General features: G+C 40.1%; 1 protein-coding gene across 2 annotated transcripts in view; it reads left to right on the top strand.

The window, feature by feature from the left end:
- The window catches only part of ahi1 (Abelson helper integration site 1), a 191,103-nt gene extending 178,174 nt beyond the window's left edge, over nt 1-12,929 (top strand). For both annotated transcript variants that reach the window (XM_059982486.1, XM_059982485.1), the window contains 2 exons: nt 5,834-5,913; nt 11,691-12,929. In XM_059982486.1, the coding sequence (XP_059838469.1) occupies nt 5,834-5,913; nt 11,691-11,874 (264 nt within the window). In that variant the 3' untranslated portion in view covers nt 11,875-12,929. The remainder of the gene's footprint in view (nt 1-5,833; nt 5,914-11,690) is intronic.
- Nucleotides 12,930-20,681: the final 7,752 nt, after the last annotated feature.

Here is a 20,681-nt window from a genome sequence, read left to right as displayed (position 1 = left end):
GGTTTAACATGTCCCTGAGCACATCGTTACCCAAGGCCTGGAATACAGCAAGGGCGATGGCCAGACCAAAAGGCATCACCAGTTACTCATACTGGCCTCAGAGGTGTTGAAAAGCCATCTTCCACTCATGCGAACCAGATTGTAGACATTACACAGATCAATTTTGGAAAATATGGTTGCTCCATGGAGATGCTGAAACGCAGATGCCAGCAGAGGAAGGGGGTAGCGGTTCTCCACAGTGATGTTGTCCAGGGGTCGATTATCAATGCGGAGACGGAGCTTTCCATCTTTCTTGCTCACAAAAAAAAGTTTGCTCCTGCCGGCGAGGTTGACAGACAGATAAATCCCATGGCCAATGCCTTCTTGACGTATTCCTCCAAGGCCACTGTTTCAGGACAAGAGAGGGAAAAGAACCAGCCCCAGGGAGGACTCATGCCAGGTAGGAGGTCTATGGCACAGTCGTATTGCCACTGTGGGGGCAGGGGAGGTGGCCTTCCTTTTACTGAAGACCTCAAGAAGATCCGCATCTTCAGCCGGAATCCCAGATACGTCCACATCCTTAGCTGACACAGGAGGGGATTCATGGAAGGGAGCTTGAGCTGCCCCCAGACAGGTAGACAGTCATGTCAGTCCCCAGTCTTGGAGTGCTTTCAGAGACCAGTCAATCCATGGGTTGTTGGGATAACCAGGGGAGACCAAACACGTGACAGTTCAGGCAAATCAACTAGATAGGAGAGTTCTTCACTATGGTTGCCTTTGGAGGGGTTGGTTGGAAAGGTGGATCTGGCCAGTGCCCAGAAGCTGACCATCTAGCACTTTGATGTTGATTTTTTCTCTTTATTCCTGAGTCAGAACTCCCCATCTTTGAGCTAGAGAGATGTCCATGAGAATCCCAGCTGCACCAACATCAATAAGCGCCTTTAGTTCATGGGTCCAAGACCTTCACGACAAGGAAACTGTGAGCATTACACAATTAGGGGAAGCTGAATGAAGAGAGAACTGACCTGTCAGGACTCCCCTCCCTGCTGATGGGACATTCTGCCCAGAAATGTCCTGGATCGCCACAATAGAGGCTGGAACCTGTTCTCCTGCATCGCTCTCATTCCTCCTGAGACAGGTGCATGCGCCCTACTTGCATTGCCTCCTCCATGGACTGGATACTGGGTGGAGAGGGAGAGGGCAAGGAAAGACAGTGATCAGGAAGTTTGAAACATTCTTTCCCTGCGCCACTCAGTTACCCAGTCGTCAACTCAAATAGCCAGATTAATCAGGTCATGACAGACAGACATACTTTATTGATCCCGAGGGAAATTGAGTTTTGTTACAGTTGCACCAACCAATAATAGAGTAGAAATATAGCAAAATAAAACCAGACATAATTAAATGATAATAATTAAATTATGCCAAGTGGAAATAAGTCCAGGACCAGCCTATTGGCTCAGGGTGTCTGACACTCCGAGGGAGGAGTTGTAAAGTTTGATGGCCACAGGCAGGGATGACTTTTTCCTATGATGCTCAATGTTGCATCTCGGTGGAATGAGTCTCTGGCTGAATGTATTCCTGTGCCTAACCAGTACATTATGGAGTGGATGGGAGACATTGTCCAAGATGGCATGCAACTTGGACACCATCCTCTTTTCAGACACCACCGTCAGAGAGTTGTCCAGTTCCACCCCACAACATCACTGGCCTTACGAATGAGTTTGTTGATTCTGTTGGTGTCTGCTACCCTCAGCCTGCTGTCCCAGCACACAACAGCAAACATGATAGCACTGGCCACCACAGACTTGTAGAACATCCTCAGCATCGCCCGGCAGATGTTAAAGGACCTCAGTCTCCTCAGGAAATAGAGACGGCTCTGACCCTTCTTGTAGACAGCCTTAGTGTTCTTTGACCAATCCAGTTTATTGTCAATTCATACCCCCAGGTACTTGTAATCCTCCACCATGTCCACACTGACCCTTTGGACCACATACTGTGTCTTCCGGTCAGGTAATCAATAATCCATGACACCAGGGAAGCATCCACCTGCATCACTGTCAGCCTCTCACCCAGCAGAGCAGAGTGAACGCACTGGAAAAGTCAAAAATCATGACCCTCACAGTGCTTGCTGGCTTGTTCAGTTGGACGTAAACATGGTTCAGCAGGTAGACAGTGGCATCCTCAACTTCTAGTCGGGGCTGGTAGGCGAACTGGAGGGGGTCGAAATGTGGCTTAAACATAGGCCGGAGCTGCTCCAGAACAAGCCTCTCCAGGGTCATGATGTGGGAGGTCAATGCCACCGGTCTGTAGTCATTGGAGCCGCTGGAGCGCAGCGTCTGCAGCACAGGGATGAGGCAGGATGTCTTCCACAGCACAGGAACCCTCTGGAGACTCAGGCTCAGCTTGAAGACATGGTGAAGTACCCCACATAGCTGGGGGGCACAGGCTTTGAGCACTCTTGAGGCTGACACCATCCGGGCCTGCAGCCTTGTTTAGGTGGAGACATTTCAGCTGTCTTGTTCAGCTGTGAAGCCCACCGTGGTGGTTTCAGGTGGGAGAGGGTTGTAGTCATGAGAGCAGGGTGGAGGGCTGTGAGGAGGGGTAGGAGGGGAGAGTGGAGTATGTGTTGGTTGGGGGCTGACACCAGATGAATCATGTGGGGGATGGGCAGGGGCCACAGTGTCAAATCTATTGAAGAACAGGTTAAGTTCGTTGGTCCTGTCCACACTGCCTTCAGTTCTTCTGTTGCTAGTTTGCCGGAACCCAGTGATGGTCCTCATCCCACTCCAGACCTCTCTCATGTTGTTTTGCTGGAGGATCCACTCAAGCTTCCTCCTATACCTGTCTTTAGCCTCCCTGATCTTGGCTTTCAGGTCCCTCTGTATTGTCCTCAGCTCCCTATTTCCATCTCTAAATGCCCTCTTTTTAGTGTTCAGGATGGCCTTAATGTTCTTTGTTACCCGTGGCTTGTTATTTGATAACAAAGGACAGTTCTTGCCAGAACATTGCAGTCCACACAGAAGTTGATGTAACCAGTGATGCACTCTGTGAGCCCATCAATGTCCACTCCATGTGGCTCACAGAGTGCCTGCCAGTCTGTCACATCAAAACAACCCTGGAGTGCCTCATAAGCCTCCTCCGACCATTTCCTCACTGTCCTCAAGATTGCAGGTTTACTCTTCACCAGAGGCACGTAGCAGGGTTTGAGATGTACCAGGTTGTGATCTGACCTTCCCAGTGGGTGGGGAGGGGAGAGGAGCTGTATGCATCCTTAACGTTAGCATACATCAAGTCCAGGGTCCTCTCCCCTCTGGTTCTACAGCTCACATACTGCGTGAAGTTGGGCAGTGTTCTAGCCATGGTAACATGGTTGAGGTCACCCGAGATGATAATGAGAGCACTCAGGTGCTGGGTTTCCAGTCTGGCATGACGGTGTAAAATGATGTTACATGCCGACGTCGGGTTGGCAGAGGGAGGGATGTACACAACAACAACAATTGCATGTGAGATTTCCCTTCATAAATAATATGGCCGGAGTCCAACAGCAAAAAGTTCAATATCTGGGCTACAGACACATTCCTTGATCGTAATATAACCAGGATTGCACCATCTGTTGTTAACCAGAACAGCAAACACCCCTCCTTTACACTTACCACTATCAGTGCAATTCCGGTCGGCCCGAACGGTCTGGAAGCCCTCTATGGAAACATTCAGACTATCCTGCTCGTCCCTGACAGCGATCTTGTGCCAGACCCCTGTATTCAGTTCACGCTGAAAGGCAGTGATGAGAGATCTCTCATTCCAACCTATCTCTACTGCAAGCATGCGGAATTTAACTGCATAGCTTCTCACCATCCCTCTGCCTTGGCGCAGGTCCAAGAATCGGTGGGCAGCCTTCTGACCCCATACTGGAAGGTCTAAAACCCTCCTTAACTCTACAACAAAATGTTGGAATGACTTGTCTGTGGGGTACCCTTGCTCCTGTAAAGCGTAGAACAAGCTGAGTGGAGATTGACCAATTTATGCCAGTTTTCGCATACTATCACCAGGCTGGGCTTGGAATGTCAGCTCGCATTGGGTAATAAAATTCCTGCAGCCATCGGGATCATTGTGCGGTGGAATATTCAGTTCTTGTACGGACGCGTGAACCTGGGAGTCCAAAGGCGAAAGTCGGTTCAGGTTCAGGCACGGGAATATTAGTAGCAGTGATTGTCGGGCAGCAGAAAAGGAGGAACTACAAGATACAGGGAGAGGGACTGATGCAGCCAGAGGCTGCTGAATTGCATTAGTGAGAATGCTAATGGCTGTTAGCTGACACTGGCTGTCCACAGTGAGCCCCTGGACAACAGTCATGAGACCAGAGGTAGCTGATACCTGACGCTGGTTGTCTGTGGTGAGCTGTTGAACAGTTGCATCTAGGAATGAGATGGGGCTTCTCAGCACAAGATTGCTTCCATAACTCACCCAGAACAGGTTCAATTGCCTGCAGCTTGTCCCCAACCTGACCAATGAGTCTCAGGCTCAAGGTCAGCTGCTCCCTCTCTGCTGGGTCCATCTTTGTGTAGTCCAGATTAGCTGTTACTGCATTCAGATATGGCTCAAGTGCAGAGTGAGAAACACTGAAGTGGGTCAATAGTTCACATACTTCAATGCGAACAGAGTTTAGAGAGAAAGGAAAACAATAAATGAGGCCAAACAGGGCCATTAACTAAAACTCTCAAATGGAAAACTAAGCCAACAGCGTGACTGAAAGGAATAACTAAATATAAAACGAATCCCGCTAGTCTTCAGTGTCAGTTGACTCGACAGTCCAATTTCTCAGGCAAGGCTGAATGCAAGCAGGCAGCATAACATTGCTATGCTTTGCTCAAGTCTCAACAAGCACTAAAATGAAAAGAAGGGAGTTAAATGCAGCCATAATGAAATGATTATTATCTGACATGTGCATATTCATGAGCACAGTTGCCAAATCTGTTGTGCAGCTGAGTCCGAGGTTGTGACAGGAGGACTATGTATGTGGGTGGTTGAGCAGGAGAAATGGGGATTGTTTTGTTGCTTGTTGTGTTCTGGCTTGTTCTGCCAAGCATAATGGGCATGCCATGTTGACTCCAGAATGTGTGGTGACCCTTGTGGCCTGCCCCAGCACATCCTTAGGTTGAAATGAATCTGATCTGATTAGTAATAGACTGCTTTTGATTAAAATGTCTTTTTTGGGATTTTGTGTAGAATTTCTTGATATAAATGGGAGTCATGAAAAGAATGTGCCTAGAATTTGGTTAATATTTTTAAAAAATATTTTGTTTCCCATCCAAAAGATAAAGTGAAAGATAAACATACATCTCTAAGCCAATTGACTTTTACTCTTAGAATAGCAGAAACAAAATAACTATTCCTATTTTTGAAGTTTGCACAGAACTACTATTCTAGTTTTTAAAGAGTTAATATGAACTATACACAAATATTATGATATGGTGCCAGGTGTATTTACCAGATCCTAATATTATTTTGGTTTTGCCTCTGTATGTAAAGTAGTATCTCTTGCATCATGGGAATGGTAGGATGTCTGTGTTTCTTTCTCCTGGATCTATAGATCGCCTCTGTATGTAAAGCGGTATCTCCTGCATCATGGGAATGGTAGGAGGCCTGTGTTGCTTCTTGGTCTATAGAGTATAACCACATAAGCAGAGGTACAGATACATCAGGCCAGACAGGTTTAGTATTCTCAAGCAAGCTGCATTTATTCCAAGTACAGGAAACCTGTGGCTTTGCATATGTGCTGAGAAAAAGCTGTCCAAGTAAACCCCCACCAGCTTCATTTCTTACACACTATGTTCCTTTTGTTCTCCTACAGATGTCAGCAGTCATCAGCAGGTCAGGGGAACTCAAGCTGATCTCAGAGCATGACACAGATACAGAGTCACCTGTGAAACCGTGAGTAACATCACCTCAAATCAACTCATCAAATCTTAAGAACTTTTGGTTTACTAAGAAATATAGACAATGTTTCCTTGAATTGTTTCCAAATTAAAAGAACTTTGTTCAAAACTTGTGAACCATCTGGATGGTCTTGTAAAGGTCTAATATCAGAAAGGCTCAAGGATTTTTTTGCATTCAGGCAAGGATTTCTTCAGTGAAAACTAAATCATAAGCAGTGAAAGGAAAATGACACTAAGCAACTCATTCTGGAGAGAATGAAGAAGTTAATGTTGGTCCCTTCATCATCACATGGATTTTGACTTGTGGCATGAACAGCATTCCTGGAGATCCAGAATATTCCCAGCAAATAGCAACCTTACTAAGGGAATCTGGAAGGAAAGTAATCTGAAGAATACAGCTGAATTCACATTCTTGGCAGCATAGACAGCACAGATCAGAGGCACAAGGCCTATTACTATAAAGGCTACTGAATGAAAAATCTCCTGCAAGCTCCTCTCAATACAGCACAATGCCGTCCCTTTGGCCCATGATGTTTTGCCGACATTTTAACATACTGTAAGAGGGTAGGTTAAAATACTACCCTCCAACATAGCCTTCCATTTTTCTTTCATCCATGTGCTTATCTAAGAATCTCATAAATGTCCCTAATGTATCTGCCTCTACCACCACACTGGTAGCGTCTTCTGACACCCATCACCCTCTCTGTAAAAAAAAATACCTCTGACATCCTCTTTATACTTTACTCCAATCACCTTAAAATTATGTCCCCTCATATTAGCCCACTTACACCCTGGGGAATAGTCTCTGGCTGTCCATTCTGTCTATGCCTCATATCATCTTCTACACCTCTATCAAGTCACCTCTCATCTGTCGTTGCTCTAAAGAGAAATGCCATAGCTCGCTCAGTCTACCCTCATAAAATATTCTTTCTAATCCAGGCAGTATCCTAGTAAATCTCCTCTGCATCCCCTCTAAAGCTCTTACATTTTTCTTATAATGAGGCAAATGGAACTGAATACAATGCTACAAGTGTGATCTTAACCAGAGTTTTATAGAGCTGCAACATTACTTAGCAAATTTTGAACTCTATTTCCCTCAACTAATGTAGGTCAACACACCATGGCTTCTTAACCACCCTATCAATTTGTACAGCAGTTTCGAAGGATCTGTGGACATGGAACCCAAGATAGCTGAGTTTTTCCACACTGCCATTAACTCTGTACTCCTTTAAAGATTAGCCTTCCAAAGTGTAACACTTCACATATTTTAGGACTGAATGCCATCTGCCTTTCCCATCCCAGGTCTGCATTCTGTCAAAATGTCGTTCTAACCTACAACAACCTTCTACACTATCTACACCACCACCAACCTTCATGTAATCTACAAACTTACTAACTCACCCTTCTATTTCCTCATCATCCAGATAATTTATAAAAAATCAGAAAGAGTAAGGCTCCCAGAATAAATCTCTGTGCAACACCACTGGTTACCAACCTCCCCTCGGTCCACTACCACCCTCTTGCTCTTGTGGACAAGCCATCTCTGAATCCGCGCAGCCAAGTTTCCCTGGATTTCATGCCTCCTGATTTTCTGAATGAGAATACTTGTCAAATGCATTACTGAAATCCGTATACAGTACACCATATTCACAGCACTACCTTCATCAATTGGCTTTGTCACTTTCCCAAAGAATTCAAATAGACAGCAAGCACAAAGTCATGCTAGTCAGACTAATCATTCCTAATCAGACCATGCTCCAAATGCTCATAAATCCTATCTCAAGTTTTTAAAGTTTCAAAATTCAGGATTGTTTAATCTAATTTCCTATGTAAGGAATCCAGATCCAATGCTTCGCAAAACGAACACAAAAGATAAATAACACAATAATAATAATGAAAAAATATAAGATAGCTGATATACACAGATTAATTGTTTGTCCATAAAGTAACACTAGGCTGTACATAAAGATGACCGATGGGAAATGATAAAGTAGTGGTAGAGCTAGCAAGTGGAGGTGTTGATCAACCTTACTGCTTGGGGAAAGTAAATGTTTTTGAGTTTGGTGGTCCTGGCATAAGATGGGACCTCCTATGGGATCCTTCAAGAAGTTACAGACCATTTTTCCAACATGTTTCTGTATATTTGTCTTTGGTGGTGGGTAGACTGCTGCCAGTGTGAAGTTGCATAGTTTTGACTACCCGTTGTGGAGCCTTCCTGTCTGCTGCAGTGCAGTTTCCGTACCATGCAGTGATGCAGTTTGTTAGAATGCTCTCTACTGTGCATCTGTAGAATGACATAAGAATGGATGTGTGCAAAGTCCAATTCTCTTCACCCTCCTCAGAAAGTAGATGTGTTGGTGAGCTATTTTGACTGTGTAAGGTGTGTTCTGGGACCATGAGCGGCTGTGTGTGGTGTGCACTCTTAAGAGTTGGAAACTGCTCGCGGTTTCCACGGCTGTGCTGCTGATATAAAGAGGGGTGTGAGTGGTGTGGGTTCTCCTGAAGTTGATAGCCAACTCCTTTGTCTTGTTGGCATTAAGGAAGAGGTTATTTACCTGGCACCAGGCCCCAAACGCTTCCATCTCCTTGGTCTTGAGAACCGCAACTGAATCTCTGGCATCTCTGAGAATCCTTTCCATTAGTTTGCCCACCTCTAAAGTAAAATTCACTGGTCTATAATTCCTAGAATTATCACTATTACCTTTCTAACAAAGAAATAGCATTGGCCACCCTTTAATATTGTTATACTACCCTTGTGGCCAGTGAGTGTGCAAAGATCATCGCCAAAGGCTTGGCAATCTCTTCATTCACTTCCCATAGTAACCTGAAGTATATTCTGTCCAGCCGCAGGGACCTAGCTGTCCTCATGTTTTTCAAAAGTCCCCGACATACTCACTTTAACATCAACATGTTCAAGCACATCAGCTTGTTTTACGCCGTCCTCATGTTCGTCAAGGTCCCTCTCACTGGTGAATACTGAAACAATTGAGGACTTTTCATTTTTGGCTTAAATACTCTTTCATTCCACAGTTAAACATTCTCTCACACCAGTGCTCTTACTGCACCTGAGATTTTTTTCTTTTTCTCGGCATCTCTTCACACCTGCCCAATTCACCTCACACACCTTCTCCAAGGGTTTCTGTAGAGCCCTTTAATTGATCTTACTAGCCTGACGTGCATATAGCCATAGATATTTCCCTATGACCACCTGATATCATTACCCTCAAGATCAAAGTGTGAAGAAAATCAAATAAAAACACAGCTGCTGGAAATATAAAACCAGACTATTAAGACATAGGAATAGAATTTGGCCATTCAGCCCATTGAGTCTGCAATGCCATTCCATCGTGGCTAATTTATTATCCCTCTCAATTATCCATTCTCCTGCCTTTTCCGCATAACCCTTGATACCCTTGCCAATCATGAACCTATCAGCTTCTGCTTTGAGGCTATGAAGACTGCCCCTGCTGCTGTTTTCTGTGCCCACTAATATGATGAACTGAGACCAAGGCTTTAGGCCCACTCCGGGCTGTGCGGGACTTGGATCTAAGGACTCATTTTGGTTCAGGATGTTGTAGCTCACTTCTGTTGTTTGCATGATTTCTGGTTTTTTTTCCCTTTCTCTGCGGGCTGGATGTTGGTCTTTATGTTTTTTTAATTGGGTTCTTTCGGGTTTCTTGATTTGTGGCTGCCTGTAAGCAAATAAATCTCAAGGTTGTATAATTTATACATTTGTTGATAATAAAATGTACTTTGAAATACATCCAGGGACTTTGCCTCTACAGCCATCTGTACAACAAATTTCACAGATTCACCACACCCTGGCTGAAGAAATTCATGACCTTGTACTTAAAGGCTGTGCCCTTTGGTCCTAGACTATCCCACTATCAGAAATATCCTCTCTTTGTCCTGTCTATCTAGGCTTTTCAATATTCAATAGGTTTCAGTGAGATCCTCTTCATTCTTCTAAACTCCAGCGAGTAAAGGCCTAGAGCCATCAAACACTGTTCATACATTATCCTTTTCATTCATGGGATCATTCTCATGAACATCTTCTGCACCATCTCCAACGCTGGCACATCCTTTCTTAGATAAAGGGCCAAAACTGTACACCAAACTCCATGCAGTCTGAGCAATGCCTTATAAAGCCTCAGCATCACATCCTTGCCTTTATATTCCAGTCATCTTGAAATGAATACTAATATTGCTTCCTTATTACCGACTCAACCTGCAAAGTTAACTTTTAGGAAATCCTGCATGAGGGCTCCTGTCCCTTTGCACTATTGATTTTTGAATTTTCTCCCCATTTATAAAATAGTCTTCACCTTTATTCTTTCTACCAACGTGCATGACCATATACTTCCCTACACTGTATTCCATCTGCCTTCTTTGCCCATTCTCCTAAACTGACTCCCTGCTGTCTCCACGCTACCTTCACCTCACCTATCTGTGTATTGTCCTCAAACTTGGCCACAAAGCTATCTAATCCATCATTCAAATTATTGACATATAATGTGAGAAGAAGCAGTTCCAACACTAACCTCTGTGGAACACCACCAGTTAGCGACAGCCAGCCAGGAAACATTTCCACTCTTTGCCTGCTGCCAGTCAGCCGATCTTTTTTGCATGCTAGTATCTTTTCTCAAGTACCACAAGTTATTATCTTGCTTAGCAGCCTGAAGTGTGGCACTTAGACAAAGGTTTTCCGAAAATCCAAGTAGCAACATTTACTGACTAGTTTTTGTCCATCCTGCTTGTTATTTCCTCAAATATTTGTCAGGCAATGAAAAAACAGAAAATGTAGAAAATACCCAGAACGCCAGGCTACAGTAATGTGAAGAAAAACTGAGGTAATATTTTGGGTCAAAGACTCTTTGTCACAACTGACACAGAATACTCACAAGTCTTAGTGGTCAATGCTTTAGCAGGACAGTCACACATTTCTTCTGTTGATTGATCATGTCATTCCTTCTGATTCAACTAAGAATTATGTTAATCACCACCCCATCTGAAGGTTGCTATTCCAGTTTGTCCTGTCTGACACTACCTGTTTATGTAAATATTTAGCTGGAACTGTACTATCTCTCTTGCGTATGTCTAACATCTTTTGTGGTAGAATTTCAGTAGTTCATTGATCATGGTTCTACAATGTATAGTCTCTTTGAGAAAATGTATTGGGTGATCCCACTCCTGTGTATACTGTTGTCATCCTTTTTTTAGTTTAGTTCCATATCTTAACTCGTCCATTTTCTTTTAGAAAATGTCTGTATGTTGGAAGACAGTCCATAACATACAAAGGAGTTTTGATGTAATGTAAATTTGCCAGTTTATTAGCATTTGGAACTGGTAATGATTTTTTTTTACTCCTGTAATGATCTGAACATTACAATTGCTGAAGGCTTTGGGATGAATACAGAAGTGGTAGAATAAAAGTTAGTACTTAATGCAATTCCAAAGATTTTGTCAGGTTCAAGGAAAAAGCACTTTATCCTTAGAAATGATTACGGATCTTCCTTTGAAATATATCTTCCATGAAATAAGAGATCAAATCCCTCTATAATTGCAAGATGACTGTCTTGCTTTTGTACTCTAGACACATGCAATTTTCCATCCTTTCTGGAATCATATGGGTGTTGCCACTTACAAAATTTAAATGATAGACAACTAAGTAATTATTGAAGAATGAGTGTTGCTTTGTCGAGATGCAGATTTTAGTGAAGCCAGCAAAAAAAAACAATAACATAAGTAAATTATACTTTGTTACTTTTCTAGTGCATCACACAGAAAGAAAAAAAAGAAATTGGCAAAACCATTGGATGTGACAATACTGGAGTCCAATGTAATGTTTGCTGAAGATGATCATAAGATTGATGCAAAGACTGCAAGAAAGAAAAAAAGATCTCTAAGAAACAAAAGTACAAGTGGTGAAAGTAATGGTGCTTTTAAGCTGGACTAGAACACCTTTTCAACTTGTCTGTGGTATCTGTAGATAGTTGAAAAAAACAGTAATGTAGACAATTGCAATGGATATGCCCATTGTTTAGAGAATGCTGCAATAGTTTTTTTCACAACACAAAAAACTAGTTGGTTGGTTTTATAAATATATCAGCTAAAAGTGTTTAAATAATTTATAAAAAGTAAATATTTCTTCCAATCATATGAGTTTGAAAAAAAGTTGAACAACTCACCACTTTGAGATTTATGGGAAAGTTTGATTATTTTAATTGAAGTAATTGAACTTTACTGGGTCTTATGCTTACTTCAGCTGTAGTGAAATTGCCAACTAGGAATTAATTATATTTAAATAAGACGTTACTAAAGTGAGATTAATGTTTGTTATAGTTATTATATTTAATTAAGCCTTTGTTACCAAACATGTCTTTTTTTATTTTAATATTTTTGTTTTAGGTTGCAGTACATCTGTCTGTTTCTGTTATTTAATGAAGATCTTCACTATACTTAAATTCCAGATTATTGTAATACAGGGAACTCATTGGTTATAGTGTAATGTATCTAAACAGATGTTCTATCAACAGAGCCAAGAGGACAAATGTATGGAAACCTGAGGCAGATTTTCTATCTGTCAAGTTTGATGTCAGATCTCATTATTCTTATTTTAGAAGATATGGCTGATTTTCTAGTTAGCCAAATGAATCTATGTTAAAAGAAAACATTTATTTAAAATATGCAGTGCTTAAAAATACTTAGTCATCAACAAGAATTAACTTTTCAAAAGCTTGGTATCTACACTACTAGTATTGAAAAGTTTGTAACTGTTGTATATAATCAATTTCAGAATTTTGTTTTATTTTGATGTTACTGTTGGTGAAATGATGCCATTTTAGCCTTAATCGTCAGCAAAAAAAATCTGTCACATTGGTAGACTTGGATTTTTTATAACACTACATTTTAGCTTATTAATTTTTGTATTCACAAATTTTTGGAATGTTTTTGGCTACCTTGCAAAGTAGAAGATGAATATAATTTCAGCAATAAATTTATTATAAACGAGCCTTGATTATTCAGTGTCTTTGTCTCGGGTAGAAATGGAGTCATTACATTTTTAGTAATTGAAATGCCATACTTCTGGGAATTTTTTAGTAGTCCCAGTGAAGGTCACTTATTTTCTTTGATGCATTAGCATAAAAAGTTTAGTAGAGTTTTCAAAAACTGGCTCTTGTATTACTCATTTAATCTGGGAAACTATCCCACTGTCTTTCATAGAGGCTTAATCAAAGAATATCTCTTCATCAAAGATGTTACTCAGACAAACGACTAAAACTGTTGAACTAGCTTTTCAGTCTTAAGTGAAACAATGGAACTTATCAAAGAAATTGCAGAAAAATGTAGTAATTTTTATACCTTCAATTTAATGTTTTGTCACTATCTCGTAATGCCATACATCAGCTGTGGAACATCTCATTAAGGTACACTCCCAGACAGGAAATAAAAAGCACAATTTTTAACTAACTTCTAACAATTTATGGTGAAGATTATAAATTAGAATATGTATTTTGTTTAATAGGAAGATGCTCAAATATCACTAAATATTTAAAACTGAAGTGAAGAATAACAGTCCAATTGAATAAAATTAATTTACTAGGATCAGAAAGTAGTAATAACTGAGGATTTTGTTTCTAACAACTTCATTATGCATTTTTCAACTAAGCAAAAAGTTTAATGATATTTTCTGAATTTAAGGAAAAATTTAAGGAAATTTTTCTGAAATGATGCTCTTCACTGATCTTTCCTTGGTTGCATTGCAACAGCGCTCCCTGTGGAGAATAGGGAATTAATGGAACCAACATAGCTTCCTATGTTCCGCTTTGCACACACTTACTCAGAGAATGGTAGGAATATGGAACTCATTACTTGACAGTGTGGTGGATGCTGTTTTCATTCCTACTGTACTTCTTAATGCTCCCCAATACCAAGACATATTTGGCAATATTTATGAATCTCTTTAAAGCTAACGTTAACCATAGATAAACAGACAGTTCTTATCTGCTATGTATTTAATTACAGTACATTTGTAGAGAATTTGAGTTTTTAATGTTTGCCTTTGTTTACTACTTGCAAATCTTTTAATGTAATTCCTTTAGAAATATGCATTAGTCTGCTTAAGCTAACACACCCATAATTGACTTTAGTTCCAACTGTGTCCCTGTCAAAATATATGCAAAATTCAATCATGTTGCAATCACATTTCCTTACAAGGGTCCTTTACTATGAGGCAACTTACTAACCCTTAGATAAAGTCAAAAATAACTTCTTTCTGAATTGATTCTGTAAAGTTTTGCTCCAAAAGATTTCTGTGATGCATTCTGTGAATTCCATCTCCAAACCATTCTTTCCAATTTGATTTCCTCAGTTGATGTGATGAAAGATTATAGTTCCCCATTATTATATTACATTCACCACAATTTTACTTCATGTTTAACTCCCTCCCTAATTTTCTGCTGTTAGGAGGCCACAAAGTATTTCAAGCATTTTTTAAATTAATTCTTGTTATCTCTTGATTCCACCCTTACTGATATTACATCCTATTCTTCTGGGCCAAGATTATTGCCCACAACTACCCTTATGATCCTATATTATCAGGGCTTTCCTCTCCCCACCCCTACCCTTCCTTTTAGTTTGTTCTGAATTTCCATGTGTAAAGAATAGTTAATAGTGAAATAATGAAAAGGTGCATTCAAATAGATAGTCATAGAATAACGTACCAATTTAAGCAATAGAGTCTTACATCTTTTCAGTATACTATAATGCCATCTCTGAGAAGAAACTTTGTTGGGCAGTGTCTTGCAATGTTACTAAAATTTTTAAAAGATCGAGAAACTAATATGGGTTGATCACACCCAAGTTTAGAGTGATTGGGAGAGCACAAGAAAGAAAGACATCTGACAGTCCTTGCTGACAAGTGGCTTTAAGCACAGACTAGCCATAATTGTTTCCTACTTAATTGAATGTCAGGATCACTTAGAGTGAACAATGGTCCAACCCAACACAAGCCTGCACAGACAGCAGTGAAAAATTGCTAGGTTGTTGGCCTTTCTGGGGAGATGGGGGATGCAGAGTTACTAATGAGGTACGAAATTCATTACTTCCTTCTGCTCTAATTCCTCAGGTGAATGAAGCAAACTTTGTCAATGGGAGGAATGGAAAAGCATAATTATTTGTTTAATAAAGCAAGGTAGTAAAATGTTGAAAGAAAGTCATGAAAATATCCTTTGCTGAATATATTCAAGACAAAGATCAAGAGCTGTTTAGATGTTAAGGAAGTTATGGAATATGGGGTTTGTGCAGGAAAATGGCACTGAGATTAAAAATAAGCCTTGATCTTATTGTGACAGAAAATGTAGAAGGAGCCAAATAGCCAACCTCTGTTTCTATCTGTGTCTTGCATTTCATGTTTGCTCCCCAAATCTATGTGTTATCACCGTGAATATACTAGTTCTACAGAGTTTTTTAATGAGGTCTTGGTTAAGTGCCATTGAAACCTGATTTCACAGATCACTTGATGTTTTGGGTTAACTGCAAATAATTGTGATGCAAGATGTTTAAAGTTAAGTGCATGGATGTGTATGTTTTGTTTTTAATAATCTCTTTGACATCATATCAATTGCAAACCTGAGCTCATTCACATTTCGTAATCACTTGCTAACTTCCGACAGATATTCTCTAATTTAGCTTGAACTTGCATTCTTTATTTGGTCGGTAAGTACTACGGAGTGCTTTCTACAGGCTATTTACAGGAAAGAAAAATATGCCTGGGGATTCTGAAGTAAGACTCTGCACAGCACTAGGCAGAGAACATGTTTGGCACATGTCAACAGTCATTCAGACACACTCCTTCTGGCTTTATGTAAGTCAAGAATGGACTGCTCTTTCCTTAATTGCAAGTATGAAAATTGGGCAGCTTGTATCAAGAGTGCTACAACTTTTTACAGCATTCCACTTCAGTGAATGACATTGTATATCATTACAACAACAATGAATTAGCTGCTGTTGACCCTATCTCAATCTGGATATTAATAATGCATTTTAATTGGAAATGGACTCTCAGGTTAGTGAGAAAACTGCTGGTTCTTTCTTGGGTGTTACGATTTAAAGAAGGAATGGAGTGTTCATTATTGGACAGTTATTAACCACTTGGTGATTATAAAGTTCACAAATATAGAAATGGGGAAACTAAATTCAATATAATGTGGCATGAAATACTTGGAGCCAAGCCATTTTTGCAACATCCTGCCATTAATTTTTATATGACAGGTCAGGCAAACTGAAACACCCAGTTTGGTTTGTTCCCAATACATAGTTATGTGGTTACTATAGTAGAAGAGAGTAGAACTTCTTTAATTTTGTTATGAAGATGTAACAAAAGCCCAATTTACGATACTGTGCTAGCTTGAAACTGAGTAGGTAGACATGTAATGTGGTTGAATGCAATTCCATTGTCACTCCTTCGCTTAACTAAAGATGTTTACTGAGTATTCACAGGGTTCTATGCTGTACGTGGCATCAAAATTTGCACACGGTAAAAAGGAAGCATTAAGTTCAAATTCTGTATGCTTGGTAGCTTACAGTTGTCATAGAATGGCACTTTCAGTCTGCCGGGACTGGGTATAAACCCAAAGGAATATAAACAGGGGGATGTAATGCACCTGTGTTTTAAACCCACAGTGGTAATTTATTTCCTTAACAGATAGAAATTTTGCTCAACCAGATGATTTGAGTTTCTGGATGCAGATGTTTGAGGAATGACCATAGTACTTGAACATTTTCAAATGCAAGACCTGTTTCCGCTTCAACTCCCGAGGGTCAACCACACATTGAGGCACAATGCACTGAACCTAGATTACTGGACTGTTCACTATACTCAACAGTCAACAAATCAAAAGTTATTTTTTGCAAAAATGTATTAGACTGTTCCACTCCATTGTCTGAAATGTGCAAGGAAAATAATTGCATCAGTGTTTCAATTGGAGCTTAGAAGTTATTAACAACATCTGCTCGTTTCAATATTTTGTAAAACTTTTGTAGCTTAAAGGTGGCAGCTGTTTACTTAACCAATTAATTCCATTTAATATTTGTTTCCCTGAGTTTGGATTAACAAAGAACATGCAAACTTTAGTTATGCAAAGTCTGGGAGGAGAATTCTGGCAGCCGTTGTTTATTTCAAAGTGGTTCCTTCTTTTTCAGTTTGTTCATTGTGGTTCTGGCAAGATGATCATGAATTTAATAAGAACCTAGTTAGAGAGAAATTATACAAACCTCCCATTACATTAAAAATTCATCTTGTTTAAAATTGATGAACTTAAGTAGAAGACATGGGTGATGCAACAGCTCCATTGATTCACCTCGATCACTCATGAGTTAATTTTGTGACATACTTCCACTCTTTTCTTCAATCTACTGCTTCTGTATTTGTAACATTAAAGGTGTATATGCAACTGAAGCATCATGAAAAGTTCACTGCTGTTGTCCGCATAATTGGCAACCTGTCATCTTTCATGATGCCATGTGTTTCTAATACTTATTGTTTCTTTCAAGGCATTGACTGGCTAGGCATGATCAAGGGTGTTTAACCAATTAAATTACTTAATTATTTTGGTGTTGGCAAGATATTTGATGGTGGGCCATATAAAATCAAATTGATCAAAATGCCCAAAATCTAGACATCCAGGTACACTGAGTAGCCACTTTATTAGGTACATCTCTACACCACTTGTTAATGTAAATATCTAATCAGCCAATCGTAGCAGCAACTCCACGCATAAAAGCATGCAGACATGGTCAAGAGGTTCAGTTGTTGTTCAGACCAAACATCAGAATGGGTAAGAAATGTGATCTAAGTGACTGATTATGGAATGATTGTTGGTGCCAGATGGGGTGGTTTAAATATCTCAAAAATGGTGCAAAAAAACAAAAAATATCCAGTGACTGATAGTTCTGTGGCAAAAATGGCTTGTTAATGAGAGAGGTCAGAGGAGAATGGCCAGAGTGGTTCCAGCTGACAGGAAGGCAACGGTAACTCAAATAACATTGCCACAGCGGTGTGCAGAAGAGCATCTCTAAATGCACAGCACATTGAACCTTAAAGTGAATGGGCTACAGCAGCAAAACCCATGAACCTTGAATCTTGAACATACATCAGTGGCCACTTATAAAGTAGCCATTGAGCATATGTGTACAATTAGTTTCTCTTAACTTTGTTCCTGTCTGCTATAATTGTATCTATGCTCAATTGAGTTGAACCAACAATTCTAATAGCTGCAAAACTAATAAGGTAAATTCAGAAAGCCCCTTATCGTACAGGATCATTTCTAATTCAGCTAATTAAATTAGTATTATAATGTGCCTTCAATGCTGCAGAAATTTTTAAACTGACAGTCATGACAATGTCATGTAAATGGTTATCATGCAAGCTGTTCCCAGATTCCGATAAATATGATTTGTTGATATAGTGACAATGTTGATAGGATTTTGGCTTTGTTAATCTGAAACGCTTAACGAGTTGTCTGTTTTACATTCAATAATGCAAGATACATGGCACCATAAAAAGCTGGAGTGAGTGATTGAACAATACAGATCCAAAGAGCATTTGTTTAATGCACCCTGTGACAGAGCCATTTAAATTATTTCATCAAATTGCTCTTTCGCCATAAATGTTTGAAAAATTTTGCTAGTAATGGAGTGTTGATTCCCGAGATTAGTGATCTAGTACATGTTAGAAAGTTAATGAGATCATTTGCTTTTATTTTCATTGGAAAATAACAAGTTATTTATTGTAAGAAGAAAATTAAGTAAAATAACTACAGAGTATACAACTTCTGAATGCCACAAAAGGAGTCAGCTACACCCATTGGATAAAATGGAGCAATCCCATTGGTGCTGTTCCCCTTTCCATCCATACAACATGCTGTCCCTCACAAATGCCCATGAACTCCCCTTTGATTACCCTATATTAAGCAATAATATACCTATAGCAAGCAGTAATTTGCAGTGGTCAATTAATCTATTAGCATGCCCTTGGAGTGTTGGAGGAATACAAAGCCCCTGAAGGAAATGCACGTTGAAGTAAAAACTCGACAAAATTGAAATGGAGTGAAGCCTTGGACACCCGAACTGGAGCTATGAGGCAGGAACAGTGTCACATCAAGTCAACATGAAAAAGGTTTTCCCTCATGTATTTGAGGTTTTAACTTTCTAGAACTTTTTAAGTTTTTGATTTTCTCCCTGACTTTACCATTCTCAACCTTGAAGCTGCTCCTTGAAACTTCCCTCTAGAGACCAGCTCAATTTTTTGTTCATTTCTCCTGCAATCATCTTAATTCAGTGTCAAGTTCTACTTAAAATGAATGAATGAAACAACCATAAAATCACAAGATCTAAGAGCAGAATTGGGCCATTCTGCTCATTGAAACTGCTCTACCACTCTATCATAGCTGATCCAAACATATTCAATATGTTTAAATGAGATCCCCCTCGCATTCTTCTAAACTTCAGTGAGTACAGACCCAGAGCCATTAAATGCTCCTCGGGTGTTAACCCTTTCATTTCTGGGATAATTCTTGTGAACTTCCTCTGGACTCTCCAATGCCAACACATCATTTTTTATATAAGGGACCTGAAGCTGCTCACAATACTCCAAGTGTGGTCTGATCAATGCCTTTTAACTCCTCAGCATTACATCCTTACTTTTGTATTCTCGTCCTCTAGAAATAAATGCTAACATTGCAGTTGTCTTCCTTACTATCGACTCAACCTGCAAATTAAACTTAAGGGAATCCTTCATGAGGACTCCCAGGTCACTCTGCATCTCTGATTTTTGAACTTTCTCCCCATTTACAAAATAGTCCATGCCTTTATTCTTTCTGCCAAAATGTGTGACCATGCACTCCCTACATTATATTCCACTTCTTTGCCTATTCCCCCAATCTAACTTAAGGCTTCTGCAGACATGCTGTTTCCTCAGCATTTCTTGCCCTACCATCTACTATTGTATTGTCCACAAAGCTATCAATTTCTTCATCCAAGTCATTGACATACACCGTGACAAGAAGTGGTCCCACACTGATCCCTGAGGTACACACTAGTCACGGGCAGCCAACCAGAAAAGACACCCTTTGTTCTCACTCTTCACCTACTGCCAGTTACCCAATCTCTATCCTCTCAAGTACCTTTCCCATAATACCATGGGCTCATATTAAGCAGCCTCATGAGCAGGACCTTGTCAAAGGCCTTCTGAAAATCCAAATTAAACAACATCCACTGATTCTCCTTTGTCTATCCTGCCTGTTGTTTCCTCAAAATTTCCCAACAACTTTCTCAGGCAAGATGTTCCCTTTAGAAAACCATACTAATATTGGCCTATTTTATCAAGTGCCTCCAAGTACCCTGAGACCCCATCCTTAATAATGGTCTTCAACATCCTACCAATCACTGAAGACAGGCTAACTGCCCTGTAATTTCCCCCCTTCTACCTCCCTCCCTTTTTAAAGAGTACAATGATATTTGCAATTTTTTAGTCCTCAGGAACCATTCCAGAATCTAGAAGTTCTTGAAAGATCATTCCTAATGCCTCCATAATCTCTTCAGCTACCTCTTTCTGAACTCTCTGGATAAGGTGACTTCAGACTTTTCAACTTCCCAAGTACCTACTCCTTAGTAATAGCAACAGCACTTACTTCTTCCCTGACACACTCACATTTCTGGTATTCTGCTAGCATCTTCCACAGTGAAATATGATGCAAGATACTT

The sequence above is a fragment of the Hypanus sabinus genome, chromosome 10 (genome assembly GCF_030144855.1).
Source record: "Hypanus sabinus isolate sHypSab1 chromosome 10, sHypSab1.hap1, whole genome shotgun sequence".
Classification (NCBI taxonomy): Eukaryota; Metazoa; Chordata; class Chondrichthyes; order Myliobatiformes; family Dasyatidae; genus Hypanus; species Hypanus sabinus.
This window is presented reverse-complemented; position numbering and strand designations above follow the sequence as displayed.